This window comes from Mesoplodon mirus (assembly GCF_964341445.2).
Source record: "Mesoplodon mirus genome assembly, chromosome: 12".
Taxonomy (NCBI): Eukaryota; Metazoa; Chordata; class Mammalia; order Artiodactyla; family Ziphiidae; genus Mesoplodon; species Mesoplodon mirus.
In genome coordinates, this window is record NC_138988.1 from 72,725,022 (window position 1) to 72,752,492 (window position 27,471).

General features: G+C 49.3%; 1 protein-coding gene, 1 long non-coding RNA gene and 1 pseudogene across 3 annotated transcripts in view; 2 read left to right on the forward strand and 1 right to left on the reverse strand.

Annotated features, from left to right (window-relative positions):
- The window catches only part of LOC309813408, a 286,009-nt gene that overhangs the window by 193,126 nt on the left and 65,412 nt on the right, over positions 1–27,471 (reverse strand). The gene's annotated exons all lie outside the window — the stretch shown is intronic.
- Positions 22,528–24,569, forward strand: LOC309813809 (GMP synthase [glutamine-hydrolyzing]-like; annotated as a pseudogene). Its single transcript has 3 exons — positions 22,528–22,536; positions 22,868–22,943; positions 23,493–24,569. The product of its transcript is annotated as a GMP synthase [glutamine-hydrolyzing]-like (transcript).
- On the forward strand, positions 24,760–25,598 carry LOC309813810 (GMP synthase [glutamine-hydrolyzing]-like; the record flags this gene model as incomplete). The annotated part of the gene is made up of 1 exon (XM_082638942.1): positions 24,760–25,598. A coding segment is annotated over one exon (540 nt), but the record flags the coding sequence as incomplete, so codon positions are not given.

Here is a 27,471-nt window from a genome sequence, read left to right on the forward strand (position 1 = left end):
CAAGGTTATGAGAACAGGGAGCAAAAATTCCCTAAGTGGTTCATTAAAAGTGATGGTGAGAGGAGCACCATTTATCAACCATTGGTTCAGTGTGTATCCTAGTGGATGGCACCCCAGATCTGGAGAGTAGGTCAACTCAGCTTTTCTTTCCCGTTGACCTCCACCCATGCTCATGCGTGTGTACACAGTCACAGATACATGTTCACATGCACACACACAGACACACATAAGACCACGGACAGAGGCCTTTCCCAGCTCTGGCATTCCATCCATTCCATTTCCATGTCCCCACTTAACTCCCAGTTATTTCCATCCTCTGGTCCTCTCTCAGGCCTACTCTCCTCCAGCCTGTGGGCCAACTCCTAGGAGCACAGAGCTGTCCTTGGTGGCAGAACTACTACTGCCCTTGCCCCTCCCTGAGGATAACCTTCCACCCAACCCAAGACTAGGGTTCATCTTCCAACCCAAGGCTCTCTCTGCTTCCTCAGCCCGTCCTTATTCCTTGTATTTTCTCAGACACCTCCATGTGCACACTCGCATACACACAAAGCTACGACAGCCTTCTAGGACATACCTAATGGACACAGAAGCTAGGCCTCAGATAAAGCATGTTCATTTAAACCATATGTTATATAATAAAGAATTTGGCAGGTCTTCGTTCCTGGGTCCTGGGAGGGCGCCTCTCAACCTTGAATTTCCCATGGTATTCATAGCGGGCCCTTAGACAACACCTGAGTTTATGCTCACAAGATGAATCAGGATGGGGGCTGGTCACTCCAGAAAGATGAAATATGTAGTTAGATGGGTGGGGCTTTGAGTCACATTTCAACCCAACCTCCTGGAAGGGGCGGAGTACTGGAGATTGAGTTCAATCACACGGCCACTGTTTTAATCGTGCCCAGGTAATGAAACCCCAATAAAATCCTTGACACTATGGTTCAGGTGGGCTTCTCGGGTTGGTAATACTCCACGTGGGCTGCAAGAGTGTTGCATCTTGAGGACACAGAAGCTTCACATTTGGGACCCTCCCAGACTTCCTGTGTCTCTTCTTTCGGTTGGTCCTGATTTGTATCCTTTATAATAAAACTGTAGTTATAAGTAGAGCGCTTTTCTTCGTTCTGAGTTGTTCCAGTGAGCTACCAAACTTGAGGAGGTAGTGGTACCCCTGAATTTGTAGCCAGTTGGTCAGAAGTATCAGTGGCTCTGAGGACCCTTCAAAACTGGGGCTAGTGTCTGACGTGAGGGCAGCCTTGTTGGGCGACTGTGCCCTTGACTTATGGAGTTTGACCTAACTCTGAATGGTTAACATCAAAATTGCATTGGACCAAAGCTGGGTGAACTGGGGTGGAGATGATAAACAGGTTATGGACAGTCTAAGAAGAATTAGGTGAGAGGGAGAGAACAGAAATGAATGACCCAGAAAAGGCAGATTAGAACCCACTCTCTCCCCAGCTGTTCAGAGCATGTAGAAGCAGACTTGACGGTCAGTCCTCTGCACTGTTGAAATATTAAAATGCTTTCATCCCCACCGCTGTCTTGAGCCCTCCAGCACCCCGCCCCGCCTCTCTTCCAGGATACCCCCAACACCGACTACCCTAAGATCCAGAAACTAAAGAGTTAACATTGCTGGGGAGGGGGAGGGGGAGAGGAGGAGGCGGGGCGCAGGCCACACCACCTCTCGCTGGTCAGTGCCAGAGCCCTCCATTTCCTTAAATATTTTAAATTTCAGTCCCAAATTCCAGGGGCCTCGGTAGGGGACCTGTCAGAACAAACCATATTTTCTGGTCTTAAGCTCTGCAAGGACTTTTTCAAGAAAAACTGGTCTATATCAGGGTTTTTAGGCCAGAAAAGACAGAAGTGGTGACTGGAAAGTGAAAAATTCAGTCAATTTGGTTATTTGGCAGCTTGTACATTTAGAAGCAATCCATTGGTCGGATTGAATTCAATGTTATTGTGGGTTTTTTCTTTTCCCCTTTCCCTACGTTCAGCCAAAATAAGAGTCAGCAACTCAGACAGCGTCTCAAAGAAGGAACTCTAATTGCTCTTTTCCCTCACTGGGATATTTTGGCCAATTTCAAGACGCATAAATAAGCCTGTTATTCAGGCACAGAGGAGAGTGGGATTTATTAATTTAAATGAGTTGACTTGGAGGTCTCTGGGGAAAGCCGCCTGCATTATTCACTTGCTAGTCCCAGGGTATAATTTACAGTGAGTTTTCCCTTTATGTTTTGGACCTAGTTGAAGCTAGGGCATAAATTTCCTCAAGTTATTATTATTACAATTTATTATTCATTGAATGTTGACTCAGTGTAACATAAGCAGTGACAGAAAGACACGATCCTCCCAAAGGGCAGGAAAGCCATGTCCCCAACAATTCCAGAGGGACATGTAAAGAGCTTCTGGGATCAGAGGAGGGTTCCTTCTCCCCAGGATTGGGACGCCACGTGGAGCTTTTTGGTGTCCACTGAAGTCTCCCCAGGAGAAATAGGCTTTTGGCAGGGAGAGTGCACATTCAGGCTTTGTGGGGAATCGGCCACAAATTGGGCTAATTGTTGACCTTAATTCAGACAGAGTCCAATAGGATGGGAAAGGGCCACTGCACAGGACTGGGACAGAAGCCAGACCCTGGGGTGGGGTGGGGCAGGTGATCCCACTTGGGGGCCATTCACTCACTTTTACCTCCGGGTGCTGGGTTAAAAGCTAAGCGGTTGGGCAGGTGGAAAGCAGCTAGTTGCAGGCATCATCCCCCGCCCCTCCCCCACCCTAGTTCACATCTGCCCCTCCTCCCTCTCCCACCCAGGTTCTCCCGTGGGGAGCAGAAGTATCTCTCCTCGCTCCTCAATCACTTCAAACAATTGTGCAGCTTGGAGGCGCAGGCCCGAGTGACAGAACGTTTTAGGCCTAGCAACGGAAAGCAATTATGTGCTGTTTGGCGCTGCCTATAAGTACAATCGGAATTAGAGGGGAGACAAAAATGATTTCAGAATGCCAAGACTGGGTGACTGGTGACAATGCAATGACACGCCTTGCTCCCTCCCTCCTTCCCTCATTTCTCGAGCTTCAGTTGTGCGCCAGAGTCTGTGCTGTATCTAAGAGGCGTTCACTGTTAGGTGTGGGGTGGAGGCGGGGGAAGGACACACAAATCAGTGTGTTCTGCCAGGAAGAACTCTGGGGGTGCAGGGAAGTTACCTAACCTCACTAAGCCTTAGCTGCCCTGTCTGTAAAGGTGGAGGGCCACCCCACCTCACAGGGCAGCTGTGAAGAAAGCATGTGTAGTGGACAGAGCACACGGTCAGCGACGATTAGCTCTCTATTTCTGTCGTTACCAGTAAGTGTTACTCTGTTGGTGGGAATGTAAACTGGTGCAGCCACTATGCAAAACAGTATGGAGGGTCCTCAAAAAATTAAAAACAGAGTTACCATGTGATCTAGCAATACCACTCCTGGGCATATATCCAGACAAAACTCTAATTTGAAAAGATGCATGCACCCCTATGTTCATAGCAGCACTATTTACAATAGCCAGGACATGGAAGCCACCTAAATGTCCGTCGACAGGTGAATGGATAAAGAAGATGTGTTTATATATACATATGTGTGTGTGTGTGTGTGTGTGTGTGTGTATAATGGAATACTACTCAGCCATAAAAGAAGAATGAAATAGGGCCATTTGCAGCAACATGGATGGACCTAGAGATTATCATACTAAGTAAGTCAGACAGAGAAAGACAAATACCAGATAATATCACTTTTATGTGGAATCTAAAATATGACACAAATGAACTTATCTACAAAACAGAAACAGACTTACAGATGTAGAAAACAGACTTGTGGTTGCCAAGGGGGAGTGGGTGGGGGAGAGAAGGATTGGGAGTTTGGAATTAGCAGATGCAAACTATTATGGGATAAACAACAACGTCCTATTGTATAGCACAGGGAAATATATTCAATATCCTGTGATAAACCATAATGGAAAAGAATATGAAAAAGTATATATATGTATAACTGAGTCACTTTGCTGTACAGCAGAAATTAACACAACATTGTAAATCAACTATACTTCAATAAAACTAAAAAAAAGACAAAAAAACAAAAACAATAAAGTGTTACTTATAGATGCAGTGTACTGAAAAGCTATGCTTCCACCAAGCAACTGCTTTTATTTGGAATTGTCAATGAAACATACACACAAGCACACACATATCATAAATGCACAGCTTGATGAATTCTCACAATTCCATACCCAAATTGAGAAATAGGACATTACCAGGATCCCCAGGACCCTCCCCCTACTATCTTCCTATTCACTGCCCCACTCCCAAAGATAACAATTATCTTGACTTGGAACGGCATGGATTAGTTTTGCCTGTTCTTGTACTTATTATATAAATGGAATTTCATAGCATGTACTCTTTTTCATCTGAATTCTTTTATTAAACCTTCTGTTCGTGCGGGACGGGGGTCATCCATTTTGCGACTGACTTCCCTTTGTCAGTGAATTTTGCAGCTGATCATATTTTTTTTTTTTTTTTTTTTTTTTGCGGTACGCGGGCCTCTCACTGTTGTGGCCTCTCCCGTTGCGGAGCACAGGCTCCGGACGCGCAGGCTCGGCGGCCGTGGCTCACGGGCCCAGCCGCTCCGCGGCATGTGGGATCCTCCCAGACCGGGGCACGAACTTGCGTCCCCTGCATCGGCAGGCGGACTCTCAACCACTGCGCCACCAGGGAAGCCCAGCTGATCATATTTTTAATGGAGCTGAGCGCCACAGTAACGGCCCACTTCCAGAAACTCTACAGGATCCCACTCGAGTCATTCCGTACACTTATCTTGCCCTTGCTCCCCCATATTTCCCCATGAACTTTATTCTGTCTCTTTTGGTGAAGTGTAAGAATGTTCATGACTTGTCTCACATCCCATTTGGAACAATATATTTGGAAAAATAATAATAATAATTGAATGAATCTTAGTTCTTCTTCCTTCCCTAGTCCAAGCATCCTCTCACTATACAACTGTTTTAGGAAGATGATCATAATGATGTCGATGACAATGATGATGGAAGAGGCAGAGGGGAAGATGATGCAGATGAAGCTGAAACCAGTGATGAGAGGTAACACATTTTACGTTGCTTATTATGTACCCGGCCTTATTCTAGCCTCCTGACCTGTACTGACTCATGAAATCTTCATCACAACACACTTCTATCCCCATTTTCAATTAAAGAAACCAAGGCACAGAAAGGCTAAAGTATCTTGCCCAAGGCCATCCAGCTGGAAGGTGGTAAAGCTTGGATTAGAGCCCAGCCTGAACGGTCTAGTTTTGAAACCCTGCTCTCAGCCAGCACCCAGGATGGTCATCAAAGGACAAGGATGTCCTCTGAGCCATTTGTATTGTCATCCCTTTAGAGGCAGTGCTCCTGGCTTGCTCCCCTGATCCTCTGCATCTGTTACCAAAGCACCAATGACAAGCCTCAGTTGCAGTCTTGCACGTGTGTGTGTGTGCACACACGCGCAGGCACACGATGCTCCTGATTTTAATGCAAATGAGCACATACCACACAGCAGAGCAGTCTCCCTCCACACTTCCCCCCAATCCCACACCAGGTGTAATTATCACTGTCTTTCAGCAGAGCCACAGGCAGCCTTCAGTGGCATCAACAAAGGGAGAATCCCTGCAAATCAAGCTGACCTGCTTACAGAGGAAGAGCCATGGCTGCCTGGGGAGGATGATCAGAGCTGTTATCCTTGGGAGAATTTACTCAGGCCCCACCAGAATTTCCATTCACTGCCTTGATCCAGGCTCCTTAGGTACTTATTTCTACACTTCACAGCCATCCCATAAAGCAGGAGTTATCATTTCCACTTTCCAGTTGAGGAAACTGAGGCTCCAATAAGATGTAGTCAATTAATGGAAGCCTGAGCAGTCTGGTTTGATTTGCCGTGAAAAAGAAATACCAGTGTTTGTTAAGGAGAGAAACACACTGATTTTTTTTTCCCCCAACAAAATCAAAGGGACTGGGGCCCCAGAGCAGGAGCAAGGGAGGCCTTAGGTTCAACCCAAGTCACAGTGCAGGTGCAAAGGCAGCTCCCTGGCTGTCTTTCCTCTGAGCAGAGCAGGTCCCTCGCCTTCAGGAGCTGCCACTGCAAGTGGGAATAACGGTGAAAATATGCGTTGACCTCAGGCTCCCCAGGAAAGCTACTTCCGTTCTGGGTCCTTCCTTGGGCTTTAACCCTTCTTACCACTTAATGTCTCAGTAAATTTTGTTGACAACTGGTCTATGCTTTCTCCAAGAGCAGTAAACACCTCGTCATTTATAAATCATTTCATCAATAACTGCCTGCAGAAGAAAGGAAGCAACCAAAGGCTGGGTGGCGAGGATGCAGAAGAAAGAAGGACCGTCCAATACAAGGGTGCTGTTTAAAGAAACAGAGACAGGCACCCGGGTGCTTAGAAAGGGCTGCCTGTCCTCAGTGACTAATTCCTGTTGTCACGCTTAGAGCAAAGGAGTGATGCTGAACGTCCCAGGTGCCTGGCATCTCTCAGTTATTATTTCTAATCCACGTGGCCAACCTGCACAGCCAGCATCATGGTCCCAGCTCTCACACGTATGGTGGCTAAGGCTCACCTTGGGTGAGGAGTCTGACCAAGGTCAGGCAGCCTGCAGGTGGCAGAGCCAGGATCCAAGCCTAATTCTGGCTGCCTCCAAACCCATGCAGGCTCCCAAGGCTGCCTTGGTCTCCAATGGACGATGTTTTTTTTTTTAGATGTTGGGGGTAGGAGTTTATTTATTTATTTATTTTATTTTGGCTGTGTTGGGTCTTCGTTTCTGTGCGAGGGCTTTCTCTAGTTGTGGCAAGCCGGGGCCACTCTTCATCGCAGTGCGCGGGCCTCTCACTATCGCGGCCTCTCTTGTTGCGGAGCACAGGCTCCAGACACGCAGGCTCAGTAGTTGTGGCTCACGGGCCTAGTTGCTCCGTGGCATGTGGGATCCTCCCAGACCAGGGCTCGAACCCGTGTCCCTTGCATTAGCAGGCAGATTCTCAACCACTGCGCCACCAGCAAAGCCCTGGACGATGGTTTTTAAGAGCACTTGACTGCAATCCATGGGAAGATATAGATGTGACATCTCCCTGGGCTGGAAATTGTCCCTTGGGGTCCCTCTGCCCCAGGAGCTGTAGGGCACCACACCCGTGGCTTTCTTGCCCTCTGGCCTCCGGGAGGCTCTGCGAGTGGGTAGCTCCAGCAGGACATGGAAGGGCAGAGAGTGAAGCTAGGGGTATTTTCCCTCCTGGCTTCCTTCCTGCTGGGTTGCAGCAGCCTGGCTGTCCCTCCATAAAAGGCTGTTGCTCCTCTCAAGGTGGCCTTTTCTATAGGACCCCCCTGTTGGGTTCTGGAAAGCACTCCCTGCCTACATTCCTTCTGCCTCAGGGGTGGTAGCAACCCTATTGCTGCCAGTCCCTGGTCCTGCATCCATACTTTCCCTATTCTCCACCTCTGTAAACAGTCCATGAAGCCCGGTGCCAATTATTCTCATTGAAGTGTGTCTTCTGTTTCCTCTTGGGACTTGGACTGGCACAGCGACCCAATACGCACGCGTGCACACACACACACCTGAAACACAAGTTTCAAGGAAACTTCCTATTCTGCCATGCCCTACCCTGCCTCACAAATAATTAAAATCTTTTCATGGCCCGCATTTTGGAAAGGTCCATTTTAGACTACACCCATGGTAGCATCCACAGTGATCATCTAGCCTAATCCTGCTTTTTTGAAAACTGAGGTTAGGAAAAAGAAGTAACTGGTTTACAAGGATGTATTGTACAACACGGGGAACATAGCCAATATTTTATAATAACTATAAATGGAGTATAATCTTAAAAAATTGTAAATCGCTATATTGTACACCTGTAACATATAATATTGTACAGCAACTATACTTCAATTATAAAAAAAAAAAAGTAATTGGTCAAGGAAATTGCTCCAGGCAAAGTCCGGACTAGAATTCGGAGAAGGTGACTGCCGATCCTGCTTGCAGCACCTAGACCAAGTCCTGCTGCCTTTGCTGTGGGGACCCTTGACTCTCCCATGCCTTTCTCTCCCAAAGAACTGGCTGGAATATGGTTATCTCCTTACTAACCAGCTTTCCCTTCTTGTTCCTAGTCTTTTCCAAGGCCGCCACTTACTCTCCCCCTTATGAATGGCGCCACCACGGTTGATGGGAGCCTCGCTCGTCGGGGCTGGAAGGAGACCAAGCAATCACTCAGCCCACCCCTCTCATCTTACAGGTGAGGAAGCATGTCACCCAAAACAGGACTCACCACTAAATCAGCACAGGCCTGATTCACAGCACAGTGGCCGGGATCCAACGATAGAGAGAGAAAGGAGCGTGGTCTGCAGCACGTGCAGTCAGGGAGCACCTTGGGAGTCAGGGGGTGCCCCACCATGGCTTGCCACAGCTCCCCACACCCTCCAAGGCAGCAGAATCACGAGGAATCCACAGTGGAGGGAAGGGGAGCCTGAGGTTTCACCCTGATCATAAGCGTCTGGGTTTCCTCGTGAGAAAACCTCCTGGTTTTCCTCCCATAAGGGGGAGATGACTCATGATCTTGAAACTGAGCATGACCCTGTGGGGCTCCTGGGCCTGGAAACCTTTCAAACAGTTGCTAATCAGGGAAGGGAGAGGATGCAGAGACAAGGCAGGAGCAGCCAAGAAACAACAGGGCAGCCTTGAAGCAGGGTCCTAGTGCTGCCTCAAGCGATACACATAAAAATATCTTTGAGCTCTTTACAGATCTAAAACCCCCAACAAATGGAAGACGTCAGCATTCATTCCAGAGAAGATCACAGTTTGATAACCTTGAAAAGCTCATCAGGAGACCACGTGAGACCAGATTAAAGGACTGCAGCAACCCCCCTCCCACTCTGACCCTTATCAGCAACTCCACCCTTGAACCCTTGCTATAAAACTCCTCACCAAATTCTCCCAGGTTGGGATGCACCGTTTTTCAGGGCACGAGTCCGCTGTGTCCCCCTTTGCCTGGCAAAGCAATAAAGCTATTCTTTGCTACTTCACCCAGAACTCCGTCTCTGAGGTTCAATTCGGCACCTGTGCGCAGAGGCTGAGTTTTCGGCATCATTCTCAGTGGTTAAATCTCCTCTCCCAGTCCCTGTGGCCATGGCCTCCAAAGTGGGGAGCACAGAGGGTTAGAAAGCAGAATTGAGGGGGGCAGGGAGGAAATATTACAATTCCTATTTGTATTTATTTTTACCTTTAAAAAAATGTTTTCCTTCTATTACTTAATGCCGTGGCTTTCAGTATTACATGTATAAAACTTACAAATTAATACCCTTATTTTGGGGGTGAGAGGTAAAATGTGTTCATTCTTGGGATACAAATCTGCAAAGGCTCTGCTCTGGGGAACCGGGAACTCTCAGAGTATGGGCTGCATCAGAATCACCCTGGGGAGCTCGGTTCAGGGCCCAGGCCAAACCCTCTGCAGCAGGTTCCCTGGGTGCAGGGCCAGCAATCTGCACGTTAAGCAAGCTCCCCAGGGAATTCCATGGCCACTAGCCTTTGCAGATGCTCACTCTGGACTTTGCCTCTGTAGCAGTTAGGAAGAACCCACTTAGTCCACAGCCATCCCTCTGTCCCCATCCCCAGAGCTGCGTCTCACAGAGAAATAGGTCCTGGCAGCCCAGTCTTTCATGTGCTGCATACAGGGTGCTTGGCCAAGGAGTAGCACGGGGCTGAAGCCCTTGCGATGTGCACCCTGACACGGGAGCTACCTCTACCTCAAAGAAGGGGCACCTCTTTTCTAGTTTACCCAGAGCTGCCCTGAGGGCTGGCGGTGGCTCTGGGCTGCTCTCCGTCTGCCTGCTGGGGGAGCCTGACCTTTCACTAGGACCAGACTGGGATCACCACAGCAAGGACAGCCCCTGTGAGGGCAAGAGGGGAAGTGTGACTCAGACACGCCAAGACCGGCCTAGGGTTAGGGAAACACCCCCAAGTCTGGCCCAGGGTTTAGAAAGAACTTCCTGATGTGAGGGTGTTAAAATGGAAAGTCACGGAAGACCCACCTCAGGAAAAGGAGGAGAGAGAAAAAGATGGTATACAGAAAAAGCAGATGAGAGAGAATAAGACAGGCAGAGACTGAAAGAGGAGAATAGAGAAACAGACAACTGCCCTTGAGGGGTGGGCACAGTGAGCAGTGGGCAGTAGTCACCGTAGCACATCTGCCTAACAGGCAGAGCTGGGGAGAGGGTAGGTGGTGGGTTACGGCTCATTTTAGCAAAAAAATTATGCCCCCTGCTAAGGCAGGAGATAGATGGGCTCCAGGCTAGGTATTTACAACTGGCTTCCTGCTCACACTTCCCGGGGTGAGAAGAAGTGGGCTTCAGGCCAGACATTCATTACCAGCCCCCTGTTTACATTTCTGAAGCAAGAGACAAACGGGCTCCAGGACTACATATTTATGACCTGACTCCTGTCTATATCTCGAGATCTGCACCTGGATATAAAACCCAGCAACAGAAATAGGGTAAATAACCAGACGTTGGACATGTTTATGGCAGGGACAGAGTAGGACTAAACCCTGTTAAAAGATCAAGAGGTCATACATTTCCCATCCTTGGGGCAAGGGGAACATTCTGCACATGCGCAGAAAGGCTCCTGGGGGGGTCAAAAAGGAAGGGGCACCACCCCACAATATGTGATGCTAAGGCCTCTGGGCTGAAATCCATCTTGGAAAAAAGTTGCACACGTATGTGGGGGAGGGTCCTAGGGCAGGTTAGGTGTGGAAAAGGAGACCAGATAGTTGGCCTAAAGTACACAAAGAGGGCTTCCCTGGGGGCGCAGTGGTTGAGAATCTGCCTGCCAATGCAGGGGACACGGGTTCAAGCCCTGGTCTGGGAAGATCCCACATGCCGCGGAGTAACTAGGCCCGTGAGCCACAACTACTGAGCCTGCACATCTGGAGCCTGTGCTCCGCAACAAGAGAGGCCGCGACAGTGAGAGGCCCGTGCACCACGATGAGGAGTGGCCCCCACTTGCCGCAACTAGAGAAAGCCCTCGCACAGAAACGAAGACCAAACACAGCGACAAATAAATAAATAAATAAATAAATTTTTTTTTTAAAGTACACAAAGACCCGGAAGAACTGCCCTGCATAAATGATTTAACCGCCTCTTTACTGCGGTTCCTCCTCGTTAGGGAGAACGCCCACACCCTTTCTCACCGGGTGGGCATCTCTGCCTTGCTTCTATCTTAACTAAACAAACGGTTTCTCTGTGTGCTCTCCCACCTGTTGTTGTGCTATGTCTCTAAAAATAAACTTTGTACCTGTTTCTACAGTTTTGCCTCCATGAGAAGTGCATTTTTCACTGGGGGCAAGAGCCAGGGGGTGTGGTGGCTAGGATTCCCGGTTTTCATCCAGGTTCCATAGGTTCAATTCCTGGGCAGGGAATTAAGACCTCGCTTCACACCACCACTCACCGCTGCCTCTCCGAGATCACAGCAACCCGCCAGTCTGTCTATTCCTTCACACTGGCCCAAAGTGGCTGGAGTAGGAGAGGAAGACCAGGGATGCTCAGCGTTTCTGGGACTTTCCCTGGTGAAGGTGAGGAAAAGCATTTTGAACTGTCAATGTTTTTCCATTGGCCACTGGAGCCTGTTTACATTCGTGTTTTAGCATCTGAGCCGTAAATCAGCAAATTACCTGTTGGGCTGTTTTAGCCAGGATGCCTGCTGATGATGACATTTCCACTGCTGATATGCACAGTGGGATTCTACAGGGTGACTGCTATTATCACATAATTAGGAGTTTATCTTGGGAGCGTTTGGGTTTTGCTGATTTAATAACCAAGCCCTGGTGTCTGTGCCATCAGGGAAATGTTTAGTCTGATGAAGGGAACAGGTGAGTCCAGCGTCTTCTCCCATAGGTCAGGCCAGAGCTTATTTAAGAGAGAGAAAGTAAAAGGTTCAAGGGGAACATTGGCTTGTTTAATTGGCCATAGATTTTCCTGGCAATAATTTGCAGCAAGATAAGGGACCTCTTCAAGGTCATGCATCTTGGCTGGCTGGGTAAGGAAAAGGACTTGGGAAACTCCGGGTGCTTGGTTTTTTAAATGAGTTGGCTGATTTCTCTCAGACTCATCCATCAGCTGATGAATGTCTATTGTTTAACCGATGGTTCCTGCCCAGCTGGCCTGGCTCTCTGCCTGGACACGCTGTGTCTGGATGAAGGCAAAGATGGAGGACTTGCCCTGGGGTCTGGAGTGCCAAAGCCCTTGTATCCAGACCCCCAGGCATAAACCTTGCCCCAAGGTCAATAAGCCACTGAGCCTCATGGCAGAGAGGTAGCTTGGAGAGAGAACAGGCCACCTCTGCACGAAGTGGGATGGGCAACAGTGCCTGTGTCCCAGCTTGCACAGGTCCAACACCCTATTCCCGGACCAGTGATCTGCTGGAGCAGAACCTGTGATTCCTTGCATTTATTCCTGGGGCTTAGCACATGGCTTGACACTCGGCAAATGCTAAGCGCTGGAATGAATGAATGAATGTAGTGACTTGCCCAAGGACACATAGCTGGTGGTGGCACAGCCAGGATACCCAAGACTAACGCTGTGCTCCTTATACCCCCCCCCCACTGTCTACCAAGGGGTTAAGTACACAGGCGTCTGGCCCCAGATCCCTGGAGTCTGAGTCCTGGTTTATTTCCTAGCTGCGAGGTGGCTGTGGAGGCATGCCTCTCAGATCCCTCTTCAAGGAGGAATTTCCTGTTCAGTGACAGGAGGGCAGTTAGCTGAGAGCCTCCGGTTATAGCACCTTCAGGGGCCACCTCAGTTCTGGAGCTCAGGCCAGTTCCTCCCACTCAGGGCCAGCCAATGACCCAGCATGGCAGGTGCTGGGGCCTGGCCATTTCTGCCCAGAGCCGGACTCGTCTAATAGGCAATCTGCTGGGGAGCTCCCCATTGGGCGGCCTGAGATGCTGCCATTGTGCATGACCTGGTGAATGGTGGTCAGAGGCGTTCCTGCCCCCTTCCCTCCCCCAGCTTGCAGGTCTGCATTATGGTCTGAAGGCTCTCTCTGCCCAAGGACCATAGTTTGCTATGTAATAAATATGATGACACTGCCCAGGGATAACTGATTCCATCACCTGGACCACAGTGATTACTGGGGGAGGGAAGTAGAGGGAATACATAACCCAGTTTGGGCCAATGAGTTATGAGATGTTTGGGGGGGTGCTTCTCCAAAGCTCCTTCTTCTTTTATAAGAACCTCTCAGAGAGAAGCTGTTTATCTCCAGATGGTTCTGTAGCCACCAATGTGGTGGGATTGGGGGGAGGGTGGTCAGAAGAGAAAACTGACCCAGGAGTAGAGTGGAGCCCAGGGAATCACAACAAAATGGGGCCAGAGTCCTGCTGACAAGGAGAACCCCTGGATCAAACCATGCCTGAAGCCAGACTTTTCAATAATCTGAACTTTTCAATAATTCATTCAATTATATCACCTAAGACCAAGCTAAGTGTTCTATCTATCATTTACAATGAAAATAATCCTGATTCAATTAGGGAACAAAAAAAAAAAAAAAAAGAGGGATCACCCACTCACCACCCCAGGCCAGGTCACAAAGAAATCAATCACTGATGGTAAAATTTCAAGCACGTGAATGGCAAGGAAATCTCAGGAAGAGGTCTGGGGACAGAGGATTCAGCAGATGTTCCCCAACCCAGATTTCATAGGCAGTGGATGCTCCAGGATCCACCTGTGGCCTGAGAGCTGGATAGACAGAGGCCAGGGTTACAGTGGTGGTATTCCCACCAAGTGGGAAATAAACCAACCCCCTGGGGCAAGAAGAGAGGAGAGCCAGTCCATCTGCCCACACAAACACACACCCCCAAAATGAGAGGAGCGGGCTTCCCTGGTGGCGCACTGGTTGAGAGTACGCCTGCAGATGCAGGGGACATGGGTTCGTGCCCCGGTCTGAGAAGATCCCACATGTTGCAGAGTGGCTGGGCCCGTGAATCATGGCCGCTGAGTCTGCGCGTCCGGAGCCTGTGCTCCACAATGGGAGAGGCCACAACAGTGAGAGGCCCGTGTACCAAAAAAAAAAAAAAAAAAAAAAAAAACACCAAAAAAACAAAAATGAGAGGAGGAAACAAGGGCTGACCAGCATAGGGAGCCAGAGTAAACCCCATGGTACATCTGACATCCAGGGTGAGTTCAGGGTTAACTAGAACTATTCCAACACATTGCCCAGGATCCAGGGATCCTAATCTTTGCCCCTCTGGCCCCAACTCCAAAGGCCCAGTGCCCCCACCCCTTGGCTCAGCTTTCTCTCCCAAATGTCATGCAAACTGCCCTGCAGAAGTCTTTGACAGGTCCTGCTGAGCTAAGTGCACAGAAAATGCCTAAAACATGGATTGTCTCAATCAAAAAGAGAAAGATGCGCAGCTGATCAGGCCTGCGTTATTTGACCAAGCGTGCTGGCTTAACAGCAATTACTGACAGGGTGCGGAGAGCAGAAATGTAATTACCATTATCGACATCTTCTCTTTGTGGGAGGTGGCTGTGGGTGATGGGAATCTGAGAAACCGATCAAAGATAACGAAGTTCATCTCTCAAGCCAGGGCTGGGTGAGGGGGTCCTTCCTCAGGCTGGGAAAGGGGATCACAGACCACACCCGGTGGCTTTTGAAGGACACACCAGTCCAGTGCTGCCAGCTGGCCTGACCCTGAAGGTGGTTCAAATTCTGGCATGGGCTCTGCGCTGTGAAGTGATGGTCGAGGTGAGGATGTGGCTGTGGTCCTAGCTCTGCCCTGATGCATCAGGTGAGCCTGGACTAATCACCTTACCTGGGACTCAATCCTTCCTCTGTTAATGAGGGGTGGTTCTGGAATCAGTGTTTCTCAAAACAGGGGTCTGTTGGCACTTGGGGTGGTCAGTTCTTCCTGTGTAGGACTAGTCCACATTGTCCCAGGGGGCACATTCACTAGGAATCCCCACTGTCCCCCAAGCCTGCAAGATGGCCCCAGTCACTGTGACAACCCAAAAGCATACACTCATATCTCAACACATCCCCTAGGGAGACAGTGCCACCCCTGGCTGTGGACCACTCTCCAGTAGCTTTCCTGAAGAGCTGGGTGGCCTCCCTGTACCTCAGTGTCCGCATTTCAGAAATGGGGATTATAGGACTTCCCTGGTGGCGCAGTGGGTAGGAATCCGCCTGCCAATGCAGGGGACACGGGTTTGATCCCTGGTCTGGGAAGATCCCACATGCCACAGAGCAACTAAGCCCGTGCGCCACAACTACTGAGCCTGCGCTCTAGAGCCTGCGAACCACAACTACTGAGCCCACGCGCTGCAACTACTGAGCCCACATGCCTAGAGCCCGTGCTCTACATCAAGAGAAGCCACCGCAATGAGAAGCCCGCACACCGCAACGAAGAGTAGCGCCTGCTCGCTTGCAACGAAGAGTAGCGCCTGCTCGCTTGCAACGAGAGAAAGCCTTTATACAGCAACGAAGACCCAACGCAACCAAAAATAAATAAATAAATAAATAAAATAAATTTATTTTTTAAAAAAAGAAATGGGGATTATAACGTGCCTGCCTCATTGGGCTATGAAGCTTACGTGAGATACTGCTTATAAAAATGGAGAATGGTGCCTGGCACACAGAACAATAAGCATTACCCACAGTCATCAATGTATGGAGCCCCCTCCCAAGTATCTATTATCCAATTTCAATCCTACATAGTACATGCCATTATTCCCATTTTATATCCTGGGAAACGGAGGACCTGAGAGGTGAAATAACTCGACAGATTTCAACAATGCCTCAGTGGGACTTCCCAGCCTGGCCTCCTAACGGCCCATTTGCGGGGGACATGACAAGGCCAGGCACTTACTGGCCTCTGTTATAGGATGTCTGTACTGTGGGGCTGGAGAAAGTCGGGACAGGGCCTGGGGCTGATTACCATCAGTTCCAGAAGACAGACTGGAGGTGAGGGCCTTCCTGCATCTGCCCAGCTACATGTTTCTCTGGCACCCTGTCTGTAAATCCAAAATTCAGGTCAAGGAGGTTTTCCCCTTGCTTGCTTAAGATGGTTCTAAGGAACAGGACACGAGGGGCTGAGCTCAGGGGACCAGGTCTGCAAAGCAAGGAGGCTGGGGGCAGGGAGTCCAGAGTGTGGCTGGAGAGGTGGGCGGTCAGGGGCGGCTGCAGGAAGGGTATCGCACTGGCAGGACACTTCCTCCGTGATATCCTGGGGCAGCAGAGGAAGGTGGGCAGGGGACAGAGCCCAGAGCCCACAGCACAGAGAAGCCACAGAAAGCTCCGGGAGACCCCACGGGATGGCAGTCAGGCCCTTCCCTGCAAGCTCCCGCTCCTCAGCGTCCATGAGGCTCTGCCTCACCTCCACGTGCCCGCCCCCCAACCTCTGGCCTCATCTTGAGCCGCTATGTCCAGACACCCTGACCTTTCTTTTCCTCCCACCTCAGGGCCTTTGCCCTGTGGTTGGTTCTGCCTGGAATGCTTTTCACCCAGACTTTCCCACGCCTGTCTCCTCCTTATTGCGGGATCTTGCAGCAGCTCAGAAAGGCCTTCCCAAAACACCCCAGGTGAACCAGTCACACAACCCTGCTTCTTAGCACTTAGCGATGGCGAGAATTGTTTGCTGTTTATCAGTATAATGTTCTGAGAGCCTAGAACAGGGTCTGGCACTAAATAGGTCCTCGGTCAATATCAAATGAATGAATGAAGGACGGAGACACACTTTCCGATGGCAGGGAAACTTTGGTCTGAGGGGAGACACAGCCCCGCCCTCGGGGAATCCCCGTCTGAGGGGCGACACAGTTGTTTTTCTTGCGGCAGTAGTTATCAGCAAGTACTAAACAAATACATAATCCTTGCAGGCAGTGTGGCTGAGGAGCCACATGCTTACAGGACTGTCAGGGAAGACTTCCCATAGGAAGCTGCCTCTGAAAACTGGAGGCCCCACATCTTAGACCCGTCAAAGGGGTCTCTCCCTAGTGGACCAACACTGTCCTTTTAAATCAGAGCCAATCAAAGTGGTCACGCTCATATGTGGCTGGTGAGTGGGATTAGTGACAAACCCCAGAGATCTCTCACCACAGGTCCAGACACACCTATGTGACCACTCCTTTTTGCAGTATAAATACTTGTCTGCCTCTTGATTGGAGAAAAATGTGGTCACAGGCCACCCTCTGCTTGGAACTTCTCCCCTCTTCTCTGACCTCATGTCCTATCTATATCCCCATTTATAGACTCCAGGACCATGGAATGGGATGCAGACTCACACTGCAGTCTGCCGGTGGCACCTACCTGGAGTTGTGCAGTGCACAACCTGTACAGCTGTGCTTAGCAGCACTGATAAACTCCCAGAGTCTCAGGACTGAAAGGGACATCAGAAAGCCTAAAGCACAGTCACTCAACTTTAAAATGAAGAGCCTGAGGCTGCTGGTGGAGACAAGGCTTTTCCAAGGCCATGCAGTGATGCCTCAGTGAAATGGCTGGGCTGCGGACCCACAACTCTTGGCGCTCAGAATGGCACCATGAGGTGTCCTCTGCCGTCCTCCCTCCCCTCCTCTAGGACTCTCAAAACGCCCCCTTCCCTCCCCTTCAGCACACCCTGTACGCCCACCCTGGTTCTGTGCTCTCATTCAGACTCAGTACATGCCATGCTTTGGGGTCTTCCTAGGTACATCACATCACCAAGCTGTGGCACCCATCACTGGTCCGCTCAGAGTGGGGGGCCCCCGCCAGAGTGGGTCTGCATCTGTACAAGGGTTAGTAATGGGGTGAAGGGAATGACGAGGAGGTGGGGAGGACCCCCATGTTTCCTGGCACAGTAAAAACACAGAGTCAGACACACTTGGGTAGGAGTTGCTCTGCCCGCCACTCTGCCCCGCCAGGGCTGTGACCTTGGGTGGTCCACTCAGCCCTTCTGGGCTCCAGATGTCTCGATGATAAAGGGCGGTAAAAATAACCCTCATTTCTCCCCCCACCCCTCACCCCAGCCTAGTAAGGATTACATAAGGTAATTGATGTGAGGGACCGAGCTTGGCTCATGCCATGGCTGCACCTGCCCCTCGGAAACAAGCCCTCCTCCTGGAAGCCTTTCTCAGCCTCTGTTCTGCATGTGTGCTATGGCTCTTCCCCGTGGAAGCCGTTTAAAGGCAGGAACTGCTACTGGGAAGAGAGAAAATCTTTGGCACAGCTCAGCCATTACCAGAGATGTTTAACCAGCCCGCGTTCAAGGCAGAAGGACGTGCGTGAAAGCGTTTTATCTTCCTCCCACAAAGGGAGAGCAGAGCCCTGTGCCAAGCTGAAATGAAGGCTTGATTTTTTAAAATAGACATTTAGGATTCACTGATGCTTTGCTGACCCCCAGTCAAATCACGACATCAAGGAAAGAAAAACTCCATTTTCTGCTAAGATGTTGAAATGGCCCTTTCCAATTAAGCAGTGGGCTCTGGGAGGGGGAGCCCAGGCAGGCGGCCCAGAGCCGTGTCTGCTCATCTGTGTGTTTCTGGGTCTGTGAGCACCTCGGAGCTGAGCCCACGTGTCCTGGGTGAGGGGGCTGGCCTCTAAGCCATCCTGCCCTCTGGGTCTCCCACCAGGCTGGGTCCCTGGCTGTCCCTGGGAGGGATGTGAGACCTGTTAGTTAGCAGTCACTTACATGTTTTGCATGTATCAGTAGGTCTGATCTAGTTTGAATTAGCAAAGACCAGGACTCTCACAAAATTGCCCACAAAACACGACTACGTGCTAATAACACCATCCATCTGAAACCCACCATTCCCCAGCTCCCCATGGCTCCCTGTCTGTCAAGAGAACACAGACTCATCTATTAAGACTCAGCCCAAGGGTGGTAATTAAAGCAACAACGACAAACACTTGTATGTCTCTTCTGCTGTCAGTCACCGCTCTAGCTGCTTTCCGCATATTAACTCATTTCATCTTTGGGTAACTGGGATGCTTCAAGAATGGCCACAAATCCTTCCCACTCTTCCCACTGGAGAGTTTGAGTCTAAGTCTTCTCACTTTGAACCTGGGCAGGCCCTGGGTCCACTTGACAAGTACAATGTGGTGGAAGTGATACTGTGCCAGTTTCTAGACCAGACCTGAAGACACTAGCAGCTGCCACCTCCATCTCTTGGTGCACTCTCTTTGGCAGCCCTGGGCCTCCATGAAGGAGTCTGACTAGTCCAAGACTGCCATGCTGGAGGGACCATATCCACGTGCTTTAGTGGACAGTCCCAGCTGGACCCAGCCTTTCAGCCGTCCTGGATGAGGGGCCAGACACGTGAGCGAAGTCATCTGGGACCTTCCAGCTGAAGTACCATTGAGTGACCTCAGCTGATGCCACGTGGAGCAAAAGCACCAAGCAGCCAAGCCCTGCCTGAGTAACTGACCACAAAATCATGAAGTATGATAAAATGGCATGGGGCTTCCCCGGTGGCGCAGTGGTTGAGAGTCCGCCTGCCGATGCAGGGGACACAGGTTCAAGCCCTGGTCTGGGAAGATCCCACATGCCATGGAGCGGCTGGGCCCGTGAGCCATGGCCACTGAGCCTGCGCGTCCGGAGCCTGTGCTCCGCAACGGGAGAGGCCACAACAGTGAGAGGCCCGCGTACAGCAAAAATAAATAAATAAAATAAAATGGCACGAGTACTTTGTTAGGCAGCAGTAGATAACCAGGACAACCTTCTGAGGCAGGTCTAATGGCATACCATTTGACAGCTGAGAAAACTGAGACACAGAGAAGTTAAGTAGTTTGCCCATGGTCACACAGCTAATAAGTGATGAAGCCAGGATTCAAAACCCAGACAGCCTGGTCCCAAAGTCCATGGTCCCTCTTCTCTGAACCCTAAATTGACTACTATTCCACTGTCCTAACATCTCTTGAACTTACCCATTGGTAAATCTTCTCCCTTACTGGATGCAAAGGCTACTGAAAGGCAGATACCAATTCTTAGTCAATGCATAGCCCTGTCCTGGGACAGAGGAAGAGTGCTCAGTGTTTGCTGAGAGTGGAGGGGGGTGGGGGATGGATAGATCGATGGACTGATGGATGAACAGATGAATGGGCTTGGATAGGAGAGAGCCTGGAGAACGTGGAGGAGCTAGAACTGTTTGGGGTGCGGGCTTATTAGAGGTGCCATGTGAGGATCAGCATGAGGGAAGCAGAGGAAGACCACACACCAGGCAGAGGGGTGCAAAGACTCCCTTGACTAATTGTGTGGTTCCCCACCCTCTCTTCTCCAGGGCCTCACAAAGAGTCACTCTTTGAGGCTAAAGATCAATTCTGAAAAACACTTCTATTTTAGTGTTATACGTTACCTCCATTCTTTTTTATCCCCCAGCACAATTTTAACAAGGACCAAAAACTTCCACTAATAGGTATGTCACGTGCCTGAAATGTCTAGCCACCAGCTGAACACTAATTTTACCTCTGAATGTCCTGATAGCCCAGGCAAAAGGGAAAATACATTGTAGTTAAGAGTTCTCATTTGGGGGAGATTTGCTGACCTCTTAGATCCAGAACCAGCAACCCCAATAACTACCTTGCAGAAGGCTCACCTCTGACCCTCAGGGAGGGAGTCCCTCCACACTCAGCCTCTGGACGCATGCACCCCATGTGTTCACCACCAGTCCACCCTGAATGCAGTGGTGCTTATTCCTAACTCCTCCTCTGCTGTTCTCAAAAGGGCACGGGCTTGAGTTCATTCGTCTCTCAACCATGAATCCTTAGTTCTGCAGATGCTGTGCTTATTGCCAGAATAGTCAGTGACCACAAGGTCTTCCAAACCTCTGGAACCTTCTGGAGAAACAAGAGTCCCTGGGCTCCTCCCACCAGTACTCTTCTCTTTAAGATTCCAGGCAAATAAGAGGATTTCTATTATCTTGTCCGAGAATATTTTTCTGGGAAGAATGGTTATGCTGCACCACAATGGAAATTTCCACTGGGGCTTTTCTGTTTTCTGGAACCCATTACACAGAGCAGCATTAAATTTACAGGATGCAATCCCTTAGATGCGGATGGTTAGGTTATATAGTTCACAGGAGCAGATAAAAAGAGGCCAACAGACTCATCTGGAGAGATGAAATTTCTCCTGCAAAGAGGATGGTCTCTGCTCAGAGTTCAGAAAGAGAAGTCTGTCCTTCCAGGAGGGATTTATTGCATAGATGGCGCTTACAAAGGATGCTGGATAACATAAAAGTTGACCCAGAGATGTTCATTGTCTCATTAACCTCCTGAGAGTGACCAGGACAGCAGATTCTGAGCTACTTAGACAGAGCGTCGAGAACAACCAGGCACAGCAGTGGCCCCTCCTGCCCTGACCTCACCAGCCTCTACCGCTTGGCTTTGCTCAAGGCAGGTAATGAACAGACTTGAGGAAAATGCTTAATCCCAAGCCAGATGCCACATTCACTCTACCAGGTCTCCTCCCTGCCACCTCCCACCCCAGCATGCACATGCACACACGTGCGCGCGCACAATTTCCCCAGTCTCTGTGTTCATGGAACTAATCTACTTTGAGGAACATGTGAATCACTGAGCAAAGACAGAGAGAAGGCTGAAGATAAGTTATTTTTGGAAGGTTGTCATTTTGAAGCACCAAAGGCAGGCTTCTCCAGGGTGGGTGAGGCTGTAGAAGTGACAGGCAGCTGGGGCCATTTTCTCTTTCCTGGACAGCCCTTTCTCCCCCACACTCTGGACCTTTGCACTGTCTGTTCCCTCCACCTGGGATGCCCTCTTCTGATCTCCATCTTTTCCTGGCAAAATGCCATCTGCCTCTCTCGAGGCCCAGACATTCCCGATCTCCCCACCCCAGCATAAGCTCCCCGAGCTTAGGGCCCTTACCTCTCATGTCACAGAGTTGCTTCATGGTAAACAGTGTAGACTCTGGAGCCAGTGGCCTGGGCTCAACTTAAGACTGCTACTTACTAGTTGTGGAATAGGGAAGAACAAATCTGACTCCATATTGGATCTGTTTCTTTTACTTTCACGTTTGCATTCCATTGCTTTTGCTACAAGAATGTTGCCTGTAGCTTGAAATATACAGGGTAGCCCATTCTCAAGGCTCTGACCTTTAAAGGTATAACACTGTTCCATTCATATAGAGATAAAAAGTTGCAGAACAGACAATAGCATTTGTTCTGTTAGAGGTTTATAGGAACATCGTGATGAGACCTACAGGGACAGCTGCAAGGACAAAGGATTCTGACACCAAGAGGTCTGCAGCAATCAATCAACACCCCCTCCTCTTTTACTATAAGAGAAGCCTGAATTCTAACGAGGGTAAGATGTTTCTCTGCGATGCTAGTCCACCATCTTCTCCATTTGCTGGTTTTCTGAATAAAATCACTATTCTTTGTCCCAACAACTCGTTTCTCAGTTTATTGGCCTGTCATGCGGCAAGCAGTAGAAGTTTGGACTTGGTAACAGCTGTGCAACTTTGCACAAGTTACTGAATCTCTCCATGCTTTAGATGTCCCTTCCATGAGATGAGGAAGGTAACCATGTCTACCTGATTAGGGCTGTTGAGAGAATTTTAAAAGCAATGACTGTAAATTGCTGTCTTTATCATTATCCCTGGGGACTGCGTGCTCAAGGCTGGGCACTCAAAGGAGCTTGGAATGCCTCCTGAACTGCAGTGTGGGAATAAGGAATTGGCTGCAGTCCACTAGGGAAGTGGGGATTGAGAAACAATAATGCAGTTGGGGCAGCTCCAGGAGTAATATGGGGGCCCAGGGATGGGGTGGGGCTGGAGGTCCTGCCCAGAACACCCTGTCTCTACCACACCCTGAGATTTTCCTCAGCACCAGCCCCCATCTCCTCCTCCAGACTCGGGGACCATCTGAGAGCAGACTTGAAAGGGAGCTCCTGCCTCAGATCTGCTCTGCAGGGAGCTGCAGCATTGGTAGGCTGGAAAATGTTCACAGTCCACTCTTCGGAGGAGGGGAGGAGTGACTGTGATTTACAGTGTCTGCCAACTTCCAAGGTGTAAATACTCCCAGCATGGCGGGTTTCAAGCTCCTGACACGATGTCACTGAATGCAGAGTTGAGAATGGATGGGCAGTTCCCTCTATTACATGGCAATTTCACTCTATGCCTACAATAGATGTAAATAACCTGAAGCGCATGGATCAGAGTAAAATACACAGAATTAGAATGTAGCTAAATAATGACAAAGTAACAGGTTTTAAACATATATTACATTTCTTTTTAATATAATAATTTAATATAATTTTAAATCATGGTTGTGTTTAAAAAGTAGCTGTCAGGATGCCTGAAATGGTTGGTTGTTTGGCCTGAGGTGACCCAGCACTGGAGCCTACCCGGCTGTTTGGTGGGGCTAATGGCAGACTCTGGGAGGGCTCAAGCCAAGGAGTACTTCCCAGAACTTCTGCTGCCAGTGTCCTTGTCCCCACGGTAAGCCTGAGCCACAGCCACCCCCCGCCTCTGCAGGAGACCCTCCAACACTAATAGGTAGAGCAAATGAATCTAAAAAATTATATGGGGTCCAGTTCCACCCTGAAGTTGGCCTTACAGAAAATGGGAAAGTAATACTGAAGAATTTCCTCTTCGACATATCTGGGTGCAGTGGGACCTTCACTGTGCAGAACAGAGAACTTGAGTGCATTCAAGAGATCAAAGAGAGAGTTGGCACATCAAAAGTTTTGGTTTTGCTCAGTGGTGGGGTAGATTCAACAGTTTGTACAGCTTTGTTGAATCGTGCTTTGAACCAAGATCAAGTCATTGCTGTGCACATTGATAATGGCTTTATGAGAAAACGAGAATGTCAGTCTGTTGAAGAGGCCCTCAAAAAGCTTGGAATTCAAGTCAAAGTGATAAATGCCGCTCATTCTTTCTACAATGGAACAACAACTCTACCAATATCAGATGAAGACAGAACTCCATGAAAGAGAATTAGCAAAACCTTAAATATGACTACGAGTCCTGAGGAGAAAAGAAAAATCATTGGGGATACTTTTGTTAAGATTGCCAATGAAGTAACTGGAGAAATGAACCTGAAACCAGAGGAGGTTTTCCTTGCCCAAGGTACTTTATGGCCTGATCTAATTGAAAGTGCATCCCTTGTTGCAAGTGGCAAAGCTGAACTCATCAAAACCCATCATAACGACACAGAGCTTATCAGAAAGTTGAGAGAGGAGGGAAAAGTCATAGAACCTTTGAAAGATTTTCATCAAGATGAAGTAAGGATCTTAGGCAGAGAATTTGGACTTCCAGATGAGTTAGTTTCCAGGCATCCATTCCCAGGTCCAAGCCTGGCAATCAGAGTAATATGTGCCGAGGAACCTTATATTTGTAAGGATTTTCCTGAAACCAACAATATTTTGAAAATAGTAGCTGATTTTTCTGCAAGCGTTAAAAAGCCACATACACTATTACAGAGTCAAAGCCTGCACAACAGAAGAGGATCAGGAGAAGCTGATGCACATTACAAATCTGCATTCACCGAATGCCTTCCTGCTACCAATTAAAACTGTGGGTGTTGGGCTTCCCTGGTGGCTCAGTGGTTGAGAGTCAGCCTGCCGATGCAGGGGATGCGGGTTCGTGCCCCGGTCCGGGAAGATCCCACATGCCGCGGAGCGCCTGGGCCCGTGAGCCATGGCCGCTAAGCCTGCGCGTCCAGAGCCTGTGCTCCGCAACGGGAGAGGCCACAACAGTGAGAGGCCCATGTACCACAAAACAAACAAACAAACAACAAAAAAAACCTGTGGGTGTGCAGGGTGACTGTCGTTCTTATAGTTATGTGTGTGGAAACTCCAGGAAGGATGAGCCTGACTGGGGATCTCCTATTTTCCCGGCTAGACTTATACCTTGCATGTGTCACAACATTAACAGAGTTGTCTATATATTTAGCCCACCAGTTAAAGAACCTCCTACAGATGTTACCCCCACTTTCTTGACAACGGGGGTGCTCAGCACTTTACGCCAAGCTGATTTTGAGGCCCATAACATTCTCAGGGAGTCTGGGTATGTTGGGAAAATCAGCCAGATGCCGGTGATTTTGACACCTTTACATTTTGATCGGGACCCACTTCAGAAGCATCCTTCATGCCAGAGATCCATGGTTATTCGAACCTTTATTACTAGTGATTTCATGACTGGTATACCTGCAACCCTTGGCAATGAGATCCCTGTAGAGGTGGTGTTAAAGATGGTCACTAAGATTAAGAAGATTCCTGGTATTTCTCGAATTATGTATGACTTAACATCAAAGCTCCCAGGAACTACTGAGTGGGAGTAATAAACTTCTTGTTCAACTTTAAAAAAAAAAAAAAGATGCCTGAAACTTCAGCAATTGGTTCTCCCCTCATTAGTAACCCTGATACTCTTTGTAGCACATACCTACCTCAGGACCTTTGCACCTACAGTCTCCCCAACATGGTATGCTCCTTCCCCAGATAACCCTGTGATTCCTTCCCCACTTCCTTTAGCTCCAGCTCAAGCACCACTTTGTCACTTATTAAAAGACATTCTCTGGCCATTCTATTTAAATAGCAGCACCCTTTCCCTCAGTCCTTCCTAACCCCCAGCTATGCTGTATTTTCCTCCAGAGCCCTTGACACCATGGACACTCTATTTGTTCCTTCATCATCCATCTTCCCCCACTGAAATCCCCACAAGGACAGGGATTTCTGTCCACTGTGTTAATTGACCCCCAGTTAAATTATGTCTGATAGCAGGTACTAAATATAGATCCATAGAATAAGTATCTACAGCTGTCCAGAGTCTACAAGGTGCAGCCACAATTATCTCATCTGCTCTTAGCAGCAGGGTGGTTATGACAACTCCCATTTTACAGAGAACTCCTTCCCCTACCACAGAAGGTATGAGGTTTGGGGATAAATTGACTTCCCCAAGATCACAGCTAGCCAGACAACCTGCCAGACCAGTATTCCATTCTTGTGACCACAAAGCTGGGTTCTGCTCTCAATACAGCAATGCCTCTCAGAAAAGCAGGAGATCTCCCCTGGGTGATGCACCCCTGAAGGCCCAGGATTCACAGTCACACTATGTATTACCTCTCTTGAGGCCCCAGTGAAGTTCCTGGGACACATTAACTGCTCAATAAACAGGTTTCTAAGTTGAAGTCAGACAAGTTCTTTTCCCAATGCCCTCCCTCACCCTCGCCCCGCACACTCCCAAAGTCCCATCCCTCCACCTACAAGATCTCCTCCACCATTGGGAAGCTCTAATGAAGCTCTAGGATGAAGCTCTGTCTGCTAAGGTTTAAGACATTTTTTCAGGTCAGATGTAATTGCAAGCATCCTCATCTCCTAGCACGCTACCTGGCACAAGAACATGCTCAATAAATAAATTTGATTGAATAAAGCGTGTGTGTGTCTGTGTAGGTGAGAGGATGAAAAGACTGCTACACTGACGGTGGGGTTTCAGGTACCCTATGAGGCAGGGAAAGGAGAGAGGGTCCTCTGGAACCACAGTTCTGGGAGCACAAGGCCGAGAGGCCAGGAACCTCCCTTCCCTGTCAGTCCTGAGACAATGGGTCTGTCCCAGAATTTAAAAATGGGTTGAAAGGGGAGCAGAGGGAGCAGTTCCTTTTTCTGATGACTGGTGGGCCCAGCACCTGCTCAGGTCTCCTTGTTATTCTTAGAGGGGATGCTCTTGCCTGGCAGGGAGGAAGGAGGGCGGGAGCTGGTGGGGAGGGGCGGGGGAGCTGGGCTCCGCAGGTCGGCTTCCAGAAAATGAGATGTCAGCTGGCAGGAATGAATTAATAAAAGGAAGCGGCCCCTGCTGACCCAGACTCATTCTTGGTAAATCTTGGATTCTGGAAGTTTCTCCATGGCCTACACTTCTTCTCAGGGGAGCACTGGAGGCCGGGTGTGGAGGAGTGGATGAGTATGCAGGTTGAGGTGGGGTTTTTAATTATCTGCTCCCCAGCTCTTCCGAAGATTACCTGCTTGTAAAGGGGAAATACTGACTGTTTCCTGGACACGACCAGAGGCAAGCTGGGGAGAATCCAGGCCTTTGGGGAACCTTGGGAAACAGGAGTTGGTTGTGTCCTCCATGATTGCAAGGCTTCCCAACCTTGTCCAATGCTACCACTCACCTGCTGTAATCGTTAAGCAATTCAAATTCTAGGCTATGGCTGTCACATTAGCAAACATCAGACTCACCTGGAGAGCTTGTTCAAACAAATGGGGGGCCTGGGCCCTGGCCCTGGCGATTCCGATTCAGTAGCCCTAGTGTGGGACCTGACTGTGCAAGTATAACAAATCCCCCGGTGTGCTGGGTGCTGGTGCTCCTGGGACCACACTTTGAGACTCACTGCCCTAGGCCAGCTCGCTGGACCAGAATCTCTGGTGTGTGTGTGTGGGGAATCGGTGTTTTTCACAGCTTCCCAGGTGATTCTCAGGAATCACCAAGACAGTTCAGGAAGCTGCTAAAATGTGAGGGC